This window comes from Danio aesculapii, chromosome 21, assembly GCF_903798145.1.
Source record: "Danio aesculapii chromosome 21, fDanAes4.1, whole genome shotgun sequence".
In the NCBI taxonomy this organism is placed as follows: Eukaryota; Metazoa; Chordata; class Actinopteri; order Cypriniformes; family Danionidae; genus Danio; species Danio aesculapii.
The window spans coordinates 41806292-41827009 of NC_079455.1; the positions used below are offsets into that span (position 1 = coordinate 41806292).

Here is a 20718-nt window from a genome sequence, read left to right on the forward strand (position 1 = left end):
TGGTTAAACTTTTAGTTTACAAATCATGTACGTTTTCAGCTGGCTCCTGGTCAACTATAATCCTGACTCGACATTGCAAATTCTGTGATGTGACTATTGCAGATGCCCACATTGCGATATTGATGCTGAAACGATATATTGTGCAGGCATTATTTGTATGGTATGTGGAGCTGAAGCTTCACATACACCCTCTAGGGACATCAGAGACTTATTCTATATGTTTAACAAATGACCATATTAGTTCTGCTTTAAAATCACATCATACTGTATGTCAGGGGTCACCAATCTTGTTCCTGGAGGGCCGGTGCCCTACAGATTTTAGCTCCAACTCTAATCAAACACACCTGAACAAGCTAATCAAGGTCTTACTAGGTATACTTGAAACATCCAGGCAGGTGTGTTAAGGCAAGTTGGAGCTAAACTCTGCAGGGACACCGGCCCTCCAGGACCAAGATTGGTGACCCCTGCTGTATGTCCTCTTTAGTCACTGAATTGTGTGATGTTTGTTTTCAGCACCATGGACAGCAGCCGCTGAAGTCTGCTGAATGAGAACTGCTGGATGTTTGGAAAAGCAGGATACACACTTCACATGCATGGGACATAAATATGCTCAGTGGTGACGCAGTCCAGAAGCTGCTATGGATGTAGGCCCGAGCACCTTTAATCAAGCGCATCAGGACAGCGTCCAAACACACACAAATAAGACTCTCGCAAACCATAAACTGGTGTTTCCATCATAACAAACGTTTATGCACATAGAATTCCTTTTGGGGTAAACGAAAGGCATGAGCATGGTGAAGTTATGGGACGTTTTAACCTGACCGCCAGCATTGGAGTTCCATGTTAAAACATCCCGCGTTAGAAAATCCATCACTCCGGACACTCGGAAATCCTCTGTCGGTGGTGCGCCTGCCATGCGTGCTCGCGCGGGACTCCTCTACCTGCTGGTGCACGTGCTGGCGAGGACAAGAGGCCAGTATGACTTGTGCAAGTCTCTTGTGAGCACGGATGAAGGCGCCATGTGGGAGCATTACGCGTGCCAACCTAAAGCCCAGTCCATGAAGGAGTACATGCGCATCCGTGTGGAGCCGCCAGGCATCACCTGCGGGAACCCGCCCGAGAGATTCTGCACACTGGTGAGTACTCTGAACACGCAATGTAATGGAATAAATGGGTAAAAGTCATTTCTTTTGGAATGCTGATTTTGGGCTGCATGGTATTAGAAGGGGTGGCATGGTGGCTCAGTGGTCAGCATTGTCGCCTCACAGCAAGAAGGCCACTGGTTCGAGTCCTGGCTAGGTCAGTTTACATTTCTGTGTGGAGTTTGCGTGTTCTTTCCGTGTTGTCATGGGTTTCCTCCAGGTGCTCCGGTTTCACCCACAGTCCAAGAACATGCGCTAGAGGAATTGAATAAACTAAATTAACCGTAGTGTATGAGAGTGTGTGTGTGTGAATGTGAGAGTGTATGGGTTTTTTCTAGTACTGTGATGCGCCTGGAAGGGCATCTGCTGCGTGAAACATATGTTGGAGTAGTTGGCGGTTCATTCCGCTGTGGCGACCCTCAATAATCAGGGACCAAGTCGAAAGAAAATCAATGAATAAATGATATTAGAAGAAAAAAGACAATTTGCATTATTAAAATACTATTTTTATAAAATAATAATAACAATTTTCAACTATATATTTTACCAGATGGCTTGAATAACTCTATTTGTGGTGAATTCATTGTTTCGTAATGGTTCAATAGTATCTGGCAGCAGATTTGCACATATGGAATCTCAGACATGCAGTCTTTGACACATGCACTCAGACCTAGTGACGTCAATGTGAGAGGTAGAGATGTATTTAGGGGTGGGGTTAGATGTGCGCATTAAAAGCATTACATGCAGTCTCAGTTTGCATGTGCACTGGGTCTGCAGCCAGACCGTTCTCAAATGATTGGGGTGATTTTGGTGTTGAGTTCAACATGGACAAACCCAACCATTGAGTGAAAAGTTAAATTTATTTTAAAAAGTTAAATCAGTGTTGGGTTTGTCCGTATTTGACCCAACGATGGGTTACAACAACCCAGTCCAGTATTTTTTGTATGAACCAGTATGAACTACTTAAATTTAACTAATGCTGTTAACAAAGACACAAATTAAATATATATTAGGGCTATATATATAACAATATATAACAATATAGCATTTCAGCATCGATATCGCAATGTGTACATCCACAATAATCACATCGCAGGATATGTCAAATAAGATTTATAGTTGAGTATGCATTACAATACACACCATTGTGGAGTAATTGCTAGGTTTAACCATAAAGTTACCACAAAATTGTATAATTTGAGTGTGTTTTTAAGCCTTGGACTGTGAATGCATTTCAAGCCAGTTTAAAGCATTCAGGCATAGGACATTTTTGTAACTTAAAGAAACATTATATTATATTAAATAAACAATTATAAGACTTTCTCCAGAAGAAAAAATATTATCAGACATACTGTGAAAATTTCCTTGCTCTGTTAAACATAATTTGGGAAATATTTAAAAATGAAGAAAAAAAAAAAATCAAAGGGGGGCTAATAATTCTGACTTTAACTGTGCGTGTGTATGTATATATATATATATATATATATATATATATATATATATATATATATATATATATATATATATATATATATATATATATATATATGTATGTATGTATGTGTGTGTGTGTGTATATGTATACATATGTATATATATATATATATATATATATATATATATATATATATATATATATATATATATGCACAATTCAATTTACATTTAATTATTGAATTTGTTTGCCTGAATACTGTTAGACTCCCAGAAAAAAAATAATGCATTCATTTCATTTGTAAGTTTGCTTTGCTGAATTATCATTCCTTGTGAATTACATGTTATTACAATATTACTGTTATCATTATCATCATCCAAAATTGTCATAAATTATTAATTCTTTTCAAATAATGCAATTAATTTTATCTGTAAAAATTATACTCAATATCTCAATATATAGCGCAGAAAAATGAAATATAGCATAGCAACTTCAGTTTTTTCCAATATCGTGCAGCCCTATATACTATATACTGTGGAGTACTGTGCATGTTCTCCCCGTGTTCGCGTAGGTTTCCATAAGTTGGTGGTTCATTCCGCTGTGGCGATCCCAGATTAATAAAGGGACTAAGCCAAAGAGAAAATGAATGAGAAAAAAAAAAAAAAAAAAAAAAAAAAAATATATATATATATATATATATATATATATATATATATATATATATATATATATATATATATATATATATATATATATATATATATATATATATATATATATATATATATATATATATATATATATATATATATATATATGCATGTTGCGATGTCTATGCTGAAACGATATATTGTCCATGCATGAAATGTCCAATAACAGACTCAGCAAACTTCAAAAGATCTAACATTTCCTGAAAGTCCTATGATGTTGTCGATGGTAGCTAAGGTGTTGCTATTGAGTTCTGGATTTTTTTTCCAAAGTGTTGCTACTGTATGTTGCTTCTGTGGTGTTTTCCAATAGGTTTCCATGTGGCATACTAACTCTAATCTTGCATACTGTTTAGGAGAGACAGTAGCTGCATCCCAAATGACACACTTATGCACATATACACTCAACTGTGTAGTGTATAATGAGTGTAGTGTCTTCCTAAATGGAACTTTGTTACTGACCAGACATCTAAAAAAATTTTGTCATCGATTATCGGTTGCCAAATTAATGAAATAAATAGTACACAATAGCACAACCGCATTCACAAACAGTGAAATCATATTTGTAAAGGAATTTTGCTTGCACACTCTAAAATAAATACAATAATCTAAACTTAGCACCCGGTTTCCTTCCTCTACATAGTGGAAAGAACACTTCGTTTTATTGGTTGAAGTAGATCATCTCGGTGTTTAAAGTGCACTTCTTCCTTTTAGGATTTTTTTTTCTGTGTGAATGTACTACACTATTCATACCAAAAGAGGTGTAGAATTCTGCATAAGCATGCAATTTGGGATGCGCCTACTGTAGTGTGTGAAATAGGGAAGTAGGGTGTGTTATAAATACACAGCATTAGTTCCTGCTTCCCACAACCTGAAGTTCACAGTTTACATGTCACATGGTCAGTAGGCTTGACAGATCTGTGTTTGTCCTTCCATGTTTTCTCTGCTCGTTAGCCCGACAAAGACAATTAATGAAGTGATGTAACGTTTTCCCAGTAGCTGTAACTGATTTGCGTATAAGCTGGTAAGTGGGCCCTCGTCATACTAAGATTACTCCTGGCAGTTGTACTTGTTTATTTGATTAACTGCGGAAGCACTGACTTTGCTTTGGTCTTTGTTTCCGGTTTGTTTGTTTTAAAAATAAAAACTTATAAAACTCATTAAAGACTTGGTGCTGTAATAATACTAAATATATACAAGTCAGAATTATTAGCCCCCCAGAATTATTAGCCCCCTTGTTTATTTTTTTACCCAATTTCTGTTTAACGGAGAGCAGATTTCTTCAACACATTTCTAATCATAATAGTTTTAATAACTCATTTCTGATAACTGATTTATTTTCTCTTTGCCATGATGACAGTAAATAATATTTGACTAGATATTTTTCAAGACACTTCTATACAGCTTAAAGTGACAATTAAAGGCTTAACTAGGTTAATTAGGTTAACTAGGCAGGTTAGGGTAATTAGGCAAGTTATTGTATAACGATGGTTTGTTCTGTAGGCAGTCGAAAAATATATAGCTTAAAGGGGCTAATAATTTTGACCTTAAAATTGATTTAAAAAAAATTAAAAACTGCTTTTATTCTAGCCGAAATAAAACAAATAAGACTTTCTCCAGAAGAAAAAATATTATCAGACATACTGTGAAAATGTCCTTGCTCTGTTAAACATCATTTGGGAAATATTTAAAAAAGAAGAAAAAAATTCAAAGGGGGGCTAATAATTCTGACTTCAACTGTATATATTTTATAAAAAGTTGTTTAACATCTCATTTTGGTGTGTGCTTTAAAATTAAATGTACGTAATTTAATATACAAAGCAAATACTGTATACTTTTTTTCTAGGTTTCAGGCCTCCTTCATATGTGGACATAAATCAGATATAAATCGGATATGTCAATGTGACTATCACGGAAACAGGCAGATCGGATTTATTGATGCATTCCATTTTCATTCATTTATTTTCTTTTCGGCTTAATCCCTTTATTAATCTGGGGTCGCCACAGCGGAATGAACCGCCAACTTATCCAGCATAAGTTTTACGCAGCGGATGCCCCTTCAGCTGCAACCCATCACTGGGAAACACCCATACACTTTTGCATTCACACGCATACGGACAATTTTTAGCTTACCTGATTCACCTATACCACGTCTTTGGACTTGTGGCAGAAACCGGAGAACCCGGAGGAAACCCACGCGAACACGGGGAGAACATGCAAACTCAACACAGAAATGCCAACTGAGCCAGCTAAGGCTCGAACAGCGACCTTCTTGCAGTGAGGCGATCATGCTACCCAGTGTGCCGCCGTGTCGCACATGCATTTCGTTTTGTACGTCATCAAACTTGTGACAATGTGGTACTTCTCCACGGTTAATGATGTAAAAGGAAGAGTGTGTGTGGAGACGCCGACGCGGTAAACAACAACAACAACAGAGGAAACACGGAGGAGTAAAGTGGTCAGTCACGACAATTTGCTCCCACCAGATCTGAGATCTCTCTCTCTCCCACAAAATCCTCTGAATGGTGGAGAACACCATATTTAAACCATAGAAACAAGCTACGATGATGGCCTTCTCCCTCCTCCTCCATCTCCGCCTCAAAATCATTTTAAAGTTGGGCGAACTTCACATATTTCCCAGTGCTAAAAGCAAAACAATTTCTTCCATCGTTGCTAGTGTGGCGCAGATGCTAGAGCCCATCTTTACGCATTCGAGACATCGTAAATTGTATGGCAAGAGTAAACACATGAATCAGATATGGGTCACAATTAAAAGAACGTGTAAACGGACAGGCAAAACAAAATCAGATATAGGCAACCATTCAAGAATTGGGCATCAAGACCTGGCAGTGTAAAGGGGGCCAAAGTGTTTGCTAATATCTGAATGGGACAGACCTCAGCCAGATGTTTCCAATCCATTTTATGACTACCAGTCATGTGGTCCATGCAAACTAAGTAGGGCTTGTATAATATTGCCAATTTGCGGTCAACGTGTGGGTGGAGGTCTTAAAGCAGTGTTAATTTGAGCAGATCTGTCGTGCAGGTCACAAACCGCAGCAAAAGAAAAAAAAATGCAGCTGAGGTCAGCACGCATGGAGAGCAGAAGGCCGAGGTGTTGTTTACCCACGTGGGTTTGTTGGCAGAGTCGGGCCCAGAGGAGCAGAGGACTGCTAGGATGTTGAATTCTGCTTCGCTAACAGCAGGATTTTCTCAAGGACAAGGAGGTCATGAGAATAATGATGACAACCTATAATCAAACGATATTTCCTCAGTCAGTGATCTGTTAGTAAGAAAATAGGATTGGTGTTCGCTAGTACTACAATGTTTTGGGTGGTTGCCAAGGTGTTGCTATGCTGAATAATAGAATAGAATAGAATAGAATATATAATATAATATAATATAATATAATATAATATAATATAATATAATATAATATAATATAATATAATATAATATAATATAATATATCACTAAGATATGATTGACTTGGATTTAAGTTGTAATAAATTGTAAACATAGCTTAGATGTAGCTAATCTTGCTACATTTCCCAGGGTGTTGCTTTTAGTGTAGTTAAGCTACATTTTAAGTAGAGTAGCTAATAGCTCAGCTCACTACATTTTTCAAATAGCTTGCCCAACACTGCTCCGTAGTAATGCGTATATTCATATCAACAAGACAGGAGTGCGCAAAGCAACCGGGAATAAAAGATCTGTTCAGTTTGCTAGGATCATCAATCATCATCAAATGTGATCAAGAGTGAGTTTAAAATGTTTTAAAACAGTTCATGTTAAGGAATTACAGTGATTTACTTCAGTTTTACTTTGTCACCACAGCCCGTTGTCAGTACAATTTTAAAAGAAGATGCTTCAATCCCAGTTTGTAAACGTTAAATCACACAGCAGTAGAGGTGGAGCAAAACAGTGCAAAGCTAAAAGCGTGCTGTCTGTGTGTGTGTGTGTCCGCTGTGTGTGTGTGCGCGAACTTTGTAACGACATTTTGTGTGACTCATCGTTGCAACTCCACAACCAACACATCAAATAATCATTGGGAAAGTTCTTACTGTGGTATTTCTCACAAACGTTACGTGAGATCTGCTTCCTTCATGTCTGTCTGTTGTCTGACGCAGCTGAGGGGGCGGTGATTGAGGCACACTCTGACAGGCACGTGGGAACGGTGGGCGGGGAGGACTAGCATTAAAGGCGCAGACAACAAAAACAGCTACAAGATGCTCAGAGCTATAAATGACAAACTTTTGAAAGGTCTAATAAATAATCTGATGGGTGTTTTGAGCTGAAACGTTACAGACACATTCTGGAGACACAAAACACTTATATTAAATCTAGATAAAGAGGTAACCTATGGTGCCCTTTAAGACGGAAATTACATTTTTGGGTGAATTATACCTTGTAAATACAGTATGTGACACTTTTAACACCATTTGGAGGTGTCCATGTTGCTGAGCATTGTATGTATGCTTCGCTCTTGACCTTGAAAATATAATTGACTGAATCGTAGAAAAGCTGAATTAAGATCGTGTGTAAGGTCGAATCGAGATCGTGATTTATTCGATTAATCGCGCAGCCATAGTTGCCTTTGATAATTTACACAGTGGATGCCCTTCCACCTGCAACCCAGCACTGGGAAGCACCCATACACACTCATTCACACATATGCTCATACTGTACACTACGAACAATTTAGCTCACCCAATTCACCTATAGTGTTTGGACTGCATGTCTTTGGACTGTTGGGAAAACCGGAGCACCCCGGAGGAAATCCACGCCAACACATGCAACATGCAAACTCCACACAGAAATGAAAACTGACTCAGCCGGGACTCGAACCAGCGACCTTATTGCTGTGAGGTTACAGCGCTACCCACTGCGCCACCATGTCGCCCATGGTACTCCGTTCAATTAAGAATTAATATCAACTTAAATTTTAAAAAAGGATGAAAAATGACAGCTAGTTGCCAAAACAAAGTTTCTACTAAAATAATAAAGTAAAATAATTAATAAAACAGAATAAAACTATAAAGACAATTAAAAAACTGAAATAAGAAATACAAAACATTGTAATAAAACCAAAAAATGAACAAAATATTAAGTAAAATGAGTAAAATAGTTTCCTCCAGGCTGGAGGAAAGTCCTTACCCCAGGAGGAGGAGTTTAAGTATCTCGGGGTTTTATTCACGAGTGAGGGAAGGATGGAGCGTGAGATTGACACGCAGCGGCAGCAGTAATGCGGTCGATGTACTGGTCTGTTGTGGTAAAGATGGAGTTGAGCCGAAAAGCAAAGCTCTCGATTTACCAGTCAATCTGTGTTCCTACTCTCACCTATGGTCATGAGCTTTGGATCATGACCGAAAGGACAAGATCTTGGATACAAGCGACCGAAATGAGTTTCCTTCACAGGGTGGCAGGGCGCACTCTTATGGATAGGTTGAGGAGCTCTGTCACCCGGCAGGAGCTCAGAGTAGAGTAGCTCCTCCACATCAAGAGAAGTCAGCTGAGGTGGCTCGGGCATCTGTTTCGGATGTCTCCTGGACGCCTACCTAGGGAGGTGTTCCAGGCATGTTCCACCAGGAGGAGGCCTCGGGGAAGACCCAGGACACGCTGGAGGGACTACTTCTCTCGGCTGGCCTGGGAACGCCTAGGGATCCCCTGGAGGAGCTGGAGGAAGTCTGGGGTTCTCTCCTAAGACTGCTGCCCCTGCGCCCCGGCCCTGAAAAAGCAGCAGAAAATGAATAAATGAATGAGTAAAATAGTACAAAATAAAAATCTTAATGAAAACATATCTTTTTTTTTACATATGTATATCATATGAATGAAAACTGAAAGAGTATCTCTGTTTGCTTCAGTTTAAAGCTTAACCTTGAGTTTGAGCAACAGTAACAGTGATGCTCGACTTTGCCAAGAAATAAAGAAGCAAAAGGGGGGCTGGAAGAGAACAAGAGCATAAATAAATACTAGTGTCAAGGGAAAAGAGGTAATACAACCCTGATCAAATTATCCAGACACTGCAATGTCGTACACACACACACACACACACACACAAACTTTGTTCACTACAAATGACTATGAAGGAATTGAACCTCACAATCAAGCTGCTGATGGGACTCTGCAGAAAAACACACACACACATACACACACACACACACGCTGTTATTACTTTTGCATGAGAGCCGGAAATGGACACAGCTCTCACATACTTAACAGTTAATGATCTATTTAATGTCAGCCTAAAGGAGCTGCATTTTTCCTTACTCTCTCTCTCTCTCTCTCTCTCTCTCTCTCTCACACACACACACACACACACACACACACACACACACACACACACACACTTACGCGAACGCAATTTGAAGAGATAGTTCACCTAGAAATCAATTCTGTCATCATTTTACATGTATGACTACTTTATGATGCTTTTTGGTCGTCTTCTTAGATGGATTCTAGATGGATAAATAAAACCCTCACATAGTTTTTTTGTTATAAATAAAGTGTAATATACTGTTATTTGTACAATATGAAAATGGACAGTTCATCCAAAAATCATAGCTCTTAACCATTCCATGTGAATCCTGAAGAACTACGATTTGTCCATATAAAAGTGTATAAATATTTTTTTTAATGGTTATTAAACTGCACGTATAACCACTTTTATTATGGCATAATCTTTTAAAGCTTAGTCGAATTTATATCCCTATTGACTTTCATTGCATGTGAAATTCAGCAAAGCATCTCCTTTTGTGTTTTATGGTAAGTAAATGACGATCTTAGGGTGAATCTCTTTAAACCACCCAGATGGGTTTGTTTGAATAATCTGGCATGCAAAGTTAAAATTCAGATGCTTACTTAAACCAGGATTGGAAAAGCTAAAACGCATAGAACCAAAAAAAAAAAAAATAAATCACAATTCTGTCCTCATTTACTGGCCTTCGTGCTGTTTCAGACTCACAAGACTAGAATACGATGCTCAAAATGACTACAATTTATAAAACTTTTGTTTGTTTTTTTCAATTTTACACGAAAAAATGATATTTATTTATTAATTTATGATATGGTATTTATTGTGATAATAATATCTATTAAAATTAAAAATATTTTGCTTCATTTGTGTTCTTTAAGCCATCCTGTATATATATTTATTTATACTACCTGACAAAAGTCTTGTCGCTTATCCAAGTGTTAGGAACACCAAATAATAACTTGACTTCTAGTTGATCATTTGGTATCAGAAGTGGCTTATATGAAAGAATATAAAGTCATGCTGCAGTGGAAACAGAATGAATATTGTGTCTGACTCCATCATGAGCTTGGAGGACTGCATCCATACATCTCTGCAATGACTCAAATCACTGATTAATAAAGTCATCTGGAATGACAAAGAAAGCGTTCTTGCAGGACTCCCAGAGTTCATCAAGACTCTTTGGATTCATCTTCAATGCCTCCTCCATCTTACCCCAGCCATGCTCAATAATGTTCATGTCTGGTGACTGGGCTGGCCAATCCTGGAGCACCTTGATCTTCTTTGCTTTCAGGATCTTTTATGTGGAGGCTGAAGTATGAGGAGCGCTATCCTGCTAAAGAATTCGCCCTCTCCTGTGGTTTGTAATGTAATGAGCAGCACAAATGTCTTGACACCTCAGGTTGTTGATGTTGCCATCCACACAATCTCTCGCACTGAATGTAACCCCAAACCATGATTTCTCCTTCACCAAACTTGACGGATTTCTATGAGACTCTTGGGTCCATGTGGGTTCCAGTAGGTCTTCTGCAGTATTGGTGATGATTGGGGTGCAGTTCACCAGATGATTCATCAGAAAAATCCACCTTCTTACACTTTTCAAAATGATAAACTAGAAGTCAAGTTAAGATTGGTTGCTCTCACAACTAGGATCGACGATAAGACTTTTGTCAGGTTCTGAGTGGTTTACAATATGCTGCTAGAGTAGAGTTTGTTAAGGTACTGCTATGCAGTTGCTATGGAGTTCTGGGTGGTTTTAAGTTTGTTTAATCCTATTATATTTAGCTAGGTGTTCCTATAGTTTACTACATTTGTTACTACATGTTCAATAATATGAACCTAAAGTAAAATAAAGTCAAATATTTTTGAAATACACTTTGTCTAAATTTACTGGTATTGCTATGCTTGTGGGGACATTTAATTGAACATTTGGTCCCCACATTGTAAGTAATACAAGGCACACCCACACATACACACACATACACACACACACACACACACACACACACACACACACAAACTCTTGAGTGTGGGATTGTTGTGCTGGAGTCGCAGCTAATGGACTGGCCTCTGGAATGTTCCTCAGGTCGTCCCGAGCTCTTTAATATTGATGTGGCCCTTAATGGTCCCGCAAGCAGACATCCACAGCACAGCCCAACATTTTCCTTTTACATTCTAGACATGACGGGGTCGGGCAGGCTGGCACAGTCAGCACTTTACAGCAGACGGGATCCTCCCTAGCATCTCTCCTTCCAAGAAAATGACAAACGCAAATGACGGAGAAAAGCCGGCTGGAAAGCCACTGTTAACCCGACAGCTTGGTTAAAATTACAGAGAGCGCTTAACAATGTTTGAAATACAGATTGTGCTGCGAAAAAATAAACACACTCACATCTTACTCTGCAGTCCAAAACAGAGCAGCTATTACAGTTAAAATGCAAAAATGTCTTGTTTAAACTTAAACTTCTAGATATATTCATCAATGCATGACTGTTTATGTTCATTTAACACATTATTAGCACTTATTCGATGTTCAGAAACCTAAACACATGTTCACAAGGAGGTAGTAAGACTATAAAAACACTATTATTCATAAACAACAACAACAACAAATAGGTAATTGAATAAATATACAAACAAATAAGCAAATAAATAAATAATATATTTTTTCATTATTTTACTTTATTATGAGTAAAATAAAAATATGTAAATGTAAAATATCCTTTACATTTAATAAAATATTTAAAAATAATAAAATCATATTTAAAAAAAATAAATAATACATTATTGATGCATTAATAATTAATACTATTTATTGTTAAAGTAAAACAGTGTTTAATGTTTAGAAACCTAAACATTGATAATCATAAACAGTAGCAACAAAAATAAAAATATTTTTGGGAAAATAAATAGGTAAATAACAAAACAAAACATTTATTTTGTGTTATTTTGTTTTATTATGAGCAAAATATTGTAAATGTAAAAAAACATTAGCTGACAAAAGGAACAGGGTTGGGAAACACTGCTCTAGATTACGCTTATTTTACCAAAATAAAATATGATCATGCCTTGATTCTTAATTATTTAATTAGGATAGTAAGCTCTGATTTTCCTTAGACAACAGAAATAATGTCCAGTCTAGAATATAAAGTCATGCTGCAGTGGAAACAGAATGAATATTGTGTCTGACTCCATCATGAGCTTAGAGGGCTGCATCCATACATCTCTGCAATGACTCAAATCACTGATTAATAAAGTCATCTGGAATGGCAAAGAAAGCGTTCTTGCAGGACTCCCAGAGTTCATCAAGATTCTCTGGATTCATCTTTAATGCCTCCGTCTTACCCCAGACATGCTCAATAATGTTCATTTCTGGTGACTGGGCTGGCCAATCCTGGAGCGCCTTGACCTTCTTTGCTTTCAGGAGCTTTGATGTGGAGGCTGAAGTATGAGAAGGAGCTCTGGGAACCTGTGGTTTGTAATGTAATGGGCAGCACAAATGTCTTCATACCTCAGGCTGTTGATGTTGCCATCCACTGCAGATCTCTCACACGCCCCCATACTGAATGTAACCCCAAACCATGATCTTTCCTTTACCAAACTTGACTGATTTCCATGAGAATCTTGGGTCTATGCAGGTTCCAGTAGGTCTTCTGTAGTATTTGTGTTGATTGGGATGCCATTCAACAGAGGATTCATCAGAAAAATCCACCTTCTGCCACTTTTCCAAATGATCAACTACAAGTCAAATTATTATGTGTTGCTCTTACAACTGGGATTGATGAAGAGACTTTTGTCAGGTAGTGTAGTGTTTAATGTTCAGAAACATAAACACATGTCCACAAAGAGGTAGAAAGACGATGAAAACACTATTAATCATAAATAATAACATCAAAAATATATATATATTTTTTTGGAAAATAAATAAATAAAACATTTAGTTTTTAATTATTTTATTCTATTATCAAAAATAGTGTAACGTAAATTAAAGTAAATGTCAAATAATACAAAATAAACTTTTTATCCAAGGCCTTTGGCAATTTGGGAATGCCTGATATAAAAAACACCATCCAGTTAAATCAGTTCCAAAATAATAAAAGCCCCGACCTACATTTTTTCCCCGCTTTTTCACATTATTTCACTTGGAAATAGGTCAGATAATAAGTTGCAAATGTTATTTCACGTTGACTGTAATCATCTTGCATCTCACAGCAGCTGCTCTCTTCTAGTCTGTGCATGCATGTGTGTGTGTGTGTGTGTGTGTGTGTGTGTCCCAGTTTGTACATGCTTCTGCCCAGCATCCAAAATTAACACTCACTGAGCTGCATGTGTGAGTAAAAATGGCCTGTGCAGAGTAAAGGCTTGTTCACACCAGAGACGATCACTAGTTTATATACAGTTGAAGTCAGAATTATTAGCCCACCTTTTGATATTCAGGAAATTTTCACTGTATGCTTGATAATATTTCTTCTTCTGGAGCAAGTCTTATTTGTTTTATTTCGGCTAGAATAAAAGCAATTAAAAAAAAAAAACATTTTAAGGTCAAAATTAATAGCCCCTTTAAGCTATATTTTTTTCGATAGTCTACAGAACAAACCATCGTTATACAATAACTTGCCTAATTACACTAACCTGCCTAATTAACCTAATTAACCTAGTTAAGCCTTTAAATGTCACTTTAAGCTGTATAGAAGTGTCTTGAACAATATCTAGTCAAATATTATTTACTGTCATCATGACAAAGATAAAATAAATCAGTTATTAGAAATGAGTTATTAAAACTATTATGTTTAGAAATGTGCTGAAAAAAAAAAATCTTCTGTCCATTCTCTCCGGGGGAAAAAATGAACAGGGGGGCTAATAATTCTGACTTCAACTATATATATATATATATATATATATATATATATATATATATATATATATATATATATATATATATATATATATATAGATAGATAGATAGATAGATAGATAGATAGATAGATAGATAGATAGATAGATAGATAGATAGATAGATAGATAGATAGATAGATAGATAGATAGATAGATAGATAGATAGATAGATAGATAGATAGATAGATAGATAGATAGAGAGAGAGAGAGAGAGAGAGAGAGAGAGTTACAGTTTAATTATAGTTTACTCAGGTAGAATACTCAGGTAGGCTGTGGCGTTGACCCGATGCTCAGTTGGTACTAATAGGCCCAGAGTGTGCCAAGAAAATATCCCCCACACCATTACACCACCACAAGCCTGAACCATTGATACAAGGCAGGATGGATCTATGCTTTCATGTTGTTGACGCCAAATTCTGACCAGACCATCTGAATGTGGCAGCTGAAATGGAGACTCATCAGGCAACGTTTCTCCAATCTTCTATTGTCCAGTTTTGGTGAGCCTGTGTCAATTGTTGCCTCAGTTTCCTGTTCTTAGCTGACAGGAGTGGCACCCGGTGTGGTCTTTGGCTGCTGTAGCCCATCCGCCTCAAGGTTGGACGTGTTGTGTGTTCAGAGATGCTCTTCTGCAGACCTCAGTTGTAACAAGTGCTTATTTAAGTTATCGTTGTCTTTCTATCAGCTGGAACCAGTCTGGCCATTCTCCTCTGACATCAACAAGGCATTTGTGTCCACATAACTGCCCCTCACTGGATATTTTCTCATTTTCAGACCATTCTCTGTAAATCCAAGAGTTGGTTGTGCGTGAAAATCCCAGTAGATCAGCAGTTTCTGAAATACTCAGACCAGCCTGTCTGGCACCAACAACCATGCCACCTTCAAAGTCACTTAAATCACCTTTCTTCCCCATTCTGATGCTCGGTTTGAACTGCAGCAGATCATCTTGACCATGTCTACATGACTAAATGGATTGAGCTGCTGCAATGTGATTGGCTAATTAGAAATTTGCGTTAACAAGCAGTTGGAAAGGTGTATCCAATAAAGTGGCCGGTGAGTGTATATAATACAGTACTATAAATATTACGTGGCAGAGATGCTAATCTGCTTTCTTTTGTACAGTATATGATGCTGCATTATTATTTTCACAATAACACAGGCAAAACATTGTAATAATTCCATTCTTGTAGTTACAAAAGGTGTATTTTTATACAATAAAATAAGGCACTTTCATAGCAAGTAATAAATATTCCTCTCTTGTAAATTCTCCCAGTTCACTAGTAGATGCGACAGAAGTTTAAATTCGGAGCCTGTGGCACAGTTTGTTTTCCAGCGGTTTATTCTGAGTTGGTTCATATTATCTGGAAAGAAAAGTGAGAGAGTGAAAGAGAGAGAGAGAGATCCCTAATGATGGGGAATCACAGCTTAGTTCAGCGGAAAAAGAAATAGCACGCACACACACACACATACATACACACACAAACGCACACACACTTTAAATAAGCATAGATACACCTTTAAATGCACACAGCCACAATGCACAAGAAACAACATGTCATGTTAATGTGTGAACATATGTTGTGTGTGTGTTTGAAAGTAAAAAAAAACGTGCTACACAACTGTGCTCTCTGATTTGGAGGCACAAATGAGCCAATGCTAAAAATAGAAATGAGAGAGAGAGGGAAGCGGGAAGTGAAGAAGAGGGGGAGGAAACAGGAAGAAGGGAGAAGAGATTTGACAGAAGATAGAAAACAATGAGACACTGCCTATGTTCAGAGCAGAATAACAACTCATTAGCTACTGAATATACTGTATACTGCCTGCTTTTTAAAATCACCTGCTATTACTGTATGTCATTTTAAAGGTTTCGCTTTGTTCATTTACATCTGTTTAAGGTATATAATATTTCTCATAATATCGCAGAATATTGAATCCACATAATATTGCAGCATCAGCTGATTTCTCACAATGTCTAAAATGCTTGGCTTATGATCCAGTCACTCCAGCCTTCCTGTTCTCTGATTGGTCCATAGATGGACATTGTGCAAATATATTACAAATCGACGAGTAATATGATCAATATTATTTTAATGCAAAAAACTTTAGAAATATTAAGAGTTTTATAATGACATTTTGTCAATTTCGTAGTGTAAATATATCAGTATTATGCATGTCTAAGGATTTAATTAAAAATAAAATGTCATTTTCTGAGTATTTAGATTTTTTTCCACCTTTCCAGATTTTCAAATTGTTGTATCTTGACCAATTGTTGTCCTATTAACAAACCATATTCAATGTCTCTCTAAACCCCGCCTTCCTGTTCTCTGATTGGCCCATAGATGAACATTATGCAAATCTATTATACACTACCTGACATAGTCTTGTCGCTTATCCAAGTTTTAGGAACAACAAATAATAACTTGACTTCTAGTTGATCATTTGGTATCAGAAGTGGCTTATATGAAAGGCAAAGGCCTCTAGATTACGCTTATTTGACCAAAATAAAAAATATGATCATGCCTTGATTCTTAATTATTTAATTAGAATAGTAAGCTCTGACTTTGCTTAGACAGACATAATGTCCAGTATAGAATATAAAGTCATGGTGCAGTGGAAACAGAATGAATATTGTGTCTGACTCCATCGTGAGCTTGGAGGACTGCATCCATACATCTCTGCAATGACTCAAATCACTGATTAATAAAGTCATCTGGAATGGCAAAGAAAGCGTTCATGCAGGACTCCCAGAGTTCATCAAGATTCTTTGGATTCATCTTCAATGCTTCCTCCGTCTTACCCGAGACATGCTCAATAATGTTCATGTCTGGTGACTGGGCTGGCCAATCCTGAAGCACCTTGACCTTCTTTGCTTTCAGGAACTTTGATGTAGAGGCTGAAGTATGAGAAGGAGTGCTATCCTGATACCTCAGGCTGTTGATGTTGCCATCCACTCAGCAGATCTCTCGCATGCCCCCATACTGAATGTAACCCCAAACCATGATTTTTCCTTCACCAAACTTGACTGATTTCTGTGAGAATCGTGGGTCCATGCAGGTTCCAGTAGGTCTTCTGCAGTATTTGTGATGATTGGGATGCAGTTCAACAGATGATTGATGGGGGAAAAAAAAAAATAAAAAAATTCGACCTTCTACCACTTTCAACTAGATCAACTAGAATCTATGAGTAAAAGTGATAAATAGTTGTTTTAACGCAAAGAGTAATTGGAATATTAAGTAAAGATTTTTTCCACCCTTTTCCACCCTTCCAGATTTTCAAATAGTTGTATCTCACCCAATTATTTTCCTATTAACAAACCATATTTAATGGGTCTCTAAACCCCGCCTTCCTGTTCTCTGATTTGTCAGTTGGTATTGTGATAGGTTGAAACCCAAATCTTCCTTAGCATATTGGAATTTCAGCTCTTCCTCAGCACTAGTTAACAAAATCAAACTGGCTTTACTGTGATGGTTCAGAGTACATGTAAAACCACAGCACACAGTAAATATAAATCAACTTATTTAACATGTCAGCAACAAGCTTTTAAATATCCAAATCATAGACCTTGTTTAAAGGAACTGAAGGAAGACCATAGATGGGCACTATGCAAATCTATTACAAATCTTCATACTTTAATTACCATATTTACAAATGTCAACATATTGTTGCAGGAACATCATTAGAATAATTCAATTCATTATTATTTCTAGCGCTTTTTTGTCTGTTTATTAAACTTTTACAGAAATAGCAGTATAGTTTTACACAAAAATGTAAAAAAATATTATTCTCAACCCTTTCCCTATAAACTAAATAAAATTACAATTACATACACACAAAAAAAGTATAATAATAAATAAAAATGGGAATCTAATGGAAACTAATGGTAAATACATGAAAAAATTAAAATTAAAAAGAGTAGTTGTCATGATCACCAGCGATCATAACTTCCTAGATCGCTGGATCTCACACACAATAACCTATGGACTACAAATCCGCCATTCATGGACTACATATTCATACATGCACTCCGTTCACACACACACATGCTTCCTCATTTCCACTGATTAGACTCCCACAGCTGTTGCAGCTTCTAGACTGATTACAGACACTATTTATACAGCACACACTCTCACTTCCATTGCTGAGTCTTGTTATCTGTAAAGTGACATTTCAACGCGTTCTCTTAGTCTTGTTTTCCTGTGTTCTGATCCTAGTCTCGTTTAAACTTTTGTCCCTGTTCGCCACCTGCCTTCCGACCTCTCGCCTGTGTTTGACTACGATTCTGGACTGCCTTTATACATCTGTTTGCATCTGTGTTGACCATTGCTTACCTGACTTTGAATAAACCTGCACATGGATCCTAAATTCAGTTGTCTCTGTTACTCCCCGTGATACAGAAGTTAGTGTCAATTATGTATAAAATATATAATGGATCATTTACATTTAGAAATAATTTACAAAGTACATCAAGAAACTAAAATTATCAACTTAATCCTCAGATACCTATACAATATACTTAATTAAATTCATTCTGCAATCCCTAAGGCTTAGATTGACAATCTGTAGAAGTACTTACATGATCGGAAAAAAAATAAACATTTCTAAATGGGTCCCATGTTTCAGAAAAAGCACTAGAATTGGCATTTATTGTAAACCTTAGATTTTCCAAATGAATGAAGCTCATTGCATCTCATAACCAGTCTCAAAACTCAGAGGAAATCTTTGGTAAAAGAATTTAAAAAACGCAAAAGTGTTTGCATTCGATAACCCTGCAATATTCGGAGGAAGTCCAAAAAGTATCTATAGAGTAACTATAGAGGACACGGCTTGATGTGCATCGAAAAGCGTTTAAAAATTGATAGCCAATTTCTAGTGCTTTTTACAATGTAGATTGTGTCAAAGTAGCTTAACAAAGATGAAGAAAACAGAGTAAAAGCCATAACGTTAAAGGTAACATAGTTTACCTCTTTTTTATGATTTAATATTAATATTATGGTGCTTCTGAGTGTGCCAGTTTAGGTTCAGTTTAAAACACAATTCAGATTTTTATTATGTGTTAAAAAGTGTCATGTTGGGGGCGTGTCCACAGCTCGCTGATTTAGGGGTGTGTTGCTTCACATGTAAATTAGTTTCGGCTTCCCGCCAACGTAACAAGGGGGCGGGGCCATGAGCTCACCCGCTCTGCGTTTGCAACAGACAGGCAGACGGAGAAGGAGAGAGAGAGGATCACCATTCAGTCGTACATGTATGACTCGGACACAGACCAAGCAGAGAGTACAAAATCAAATGTGTCTTTGTACAGTTTTACAGCCAACTGTGTGCTAGTTTCAAGTGCCGAGCTTGTACACAGAAACTAATAACCACGCACACTGAATTAACTTTGACTGAGGCACCGGATGCGCCGCTCGAAGCTGCGACACGGCACACCAGACACTCTCTGTGACGCGGCAGAGACATGAAGTGTCCCGAATCGGCGCGCCCCGCGTTTTTGAATCTAAACATAGGTTTCTGCAGCGGTCCGCGGCGCCCAGCCGTCGACTTGAGTGTACCCTGATAGAAACCTATGTTTAGAATTCTAAAACGCATGCTAGTTAAGATCACAGGGAGCTTCTGGGATCGCGAGAAATGCAAACGGCTGAAGTATAAGGTAGACTCAATGAGAAGTACACATGTTTGCAAACCTACATAAAGATACAACCAATAATTCTGATTAGAGCGATAATGTGGAGAATATTGATCTTGTGTTGAGCCCAATGAGCCTTGCATCTAAAACAAGAGCTAGGGTGTTCCTTTAGTGATATCGCTTCGACTCACGCTGAAAATGGCGGACGTGAATCAACAAACTGAGGATATGATGACGCGCCTGTCAATCAATATTGGTGGGCGGGGGGACCGCTCTCCTACGTCAGGTAGCGGTCGATTTGAAAACCGCTCCAATTGGTCCACCGTTTTTTATGTTGTTAAATTGAAAAAAAAGCACTGGGTGTGCTTATATCACCCCAATATGACAGTCTATACACCATACATGCACATATGGCTGCCCAAACAGCTTGAAAAGTAGATTTTTTACCATAGGTGCCCTTTAAGTAAAAATCATGTTCCATATAGGCATTTTGTAAGTTTCCTACTGTAAATAAATCAAAGCTTAATATGTGATCAATAATTAGCATTTTTAAGAACTTAATTTGCATGTCGGCCAAATATTGTTATCAATGGAAAACTTATTTAGTCAGCCTTCAGATGATGTATATATCTTAATATCCAACAATTAGCCCTTATGAGTGGTTTAGGGTC

The 20718-nt window shown here is 37.4% G+C and overlaps 1 protein-coding gene across 1 annotated transcript in view; it reads left to right on the forward strand.

Annotated features, from left to right (window-relative positions):
* The first annotated feature begins 568 nt into the window (after positions 1-568).
* The window catches only part of ntng2b (netrin g2b), a 148981-nt gene continuing 128831 nt past the window's right edge, over positions 569-20718 (forward strand). Inside the window, exon 1 of the mRNA XM_056446966.1 lies at positions 569-1136. Within this exon, the coding sequence (XP_056302941.1) occupies positions 915-1136 (222 nt within the window). The 5' untranslated portion in view covers positions 569-914. The remainder of the gene's footprint in view (positions 1137-20718) is intronic.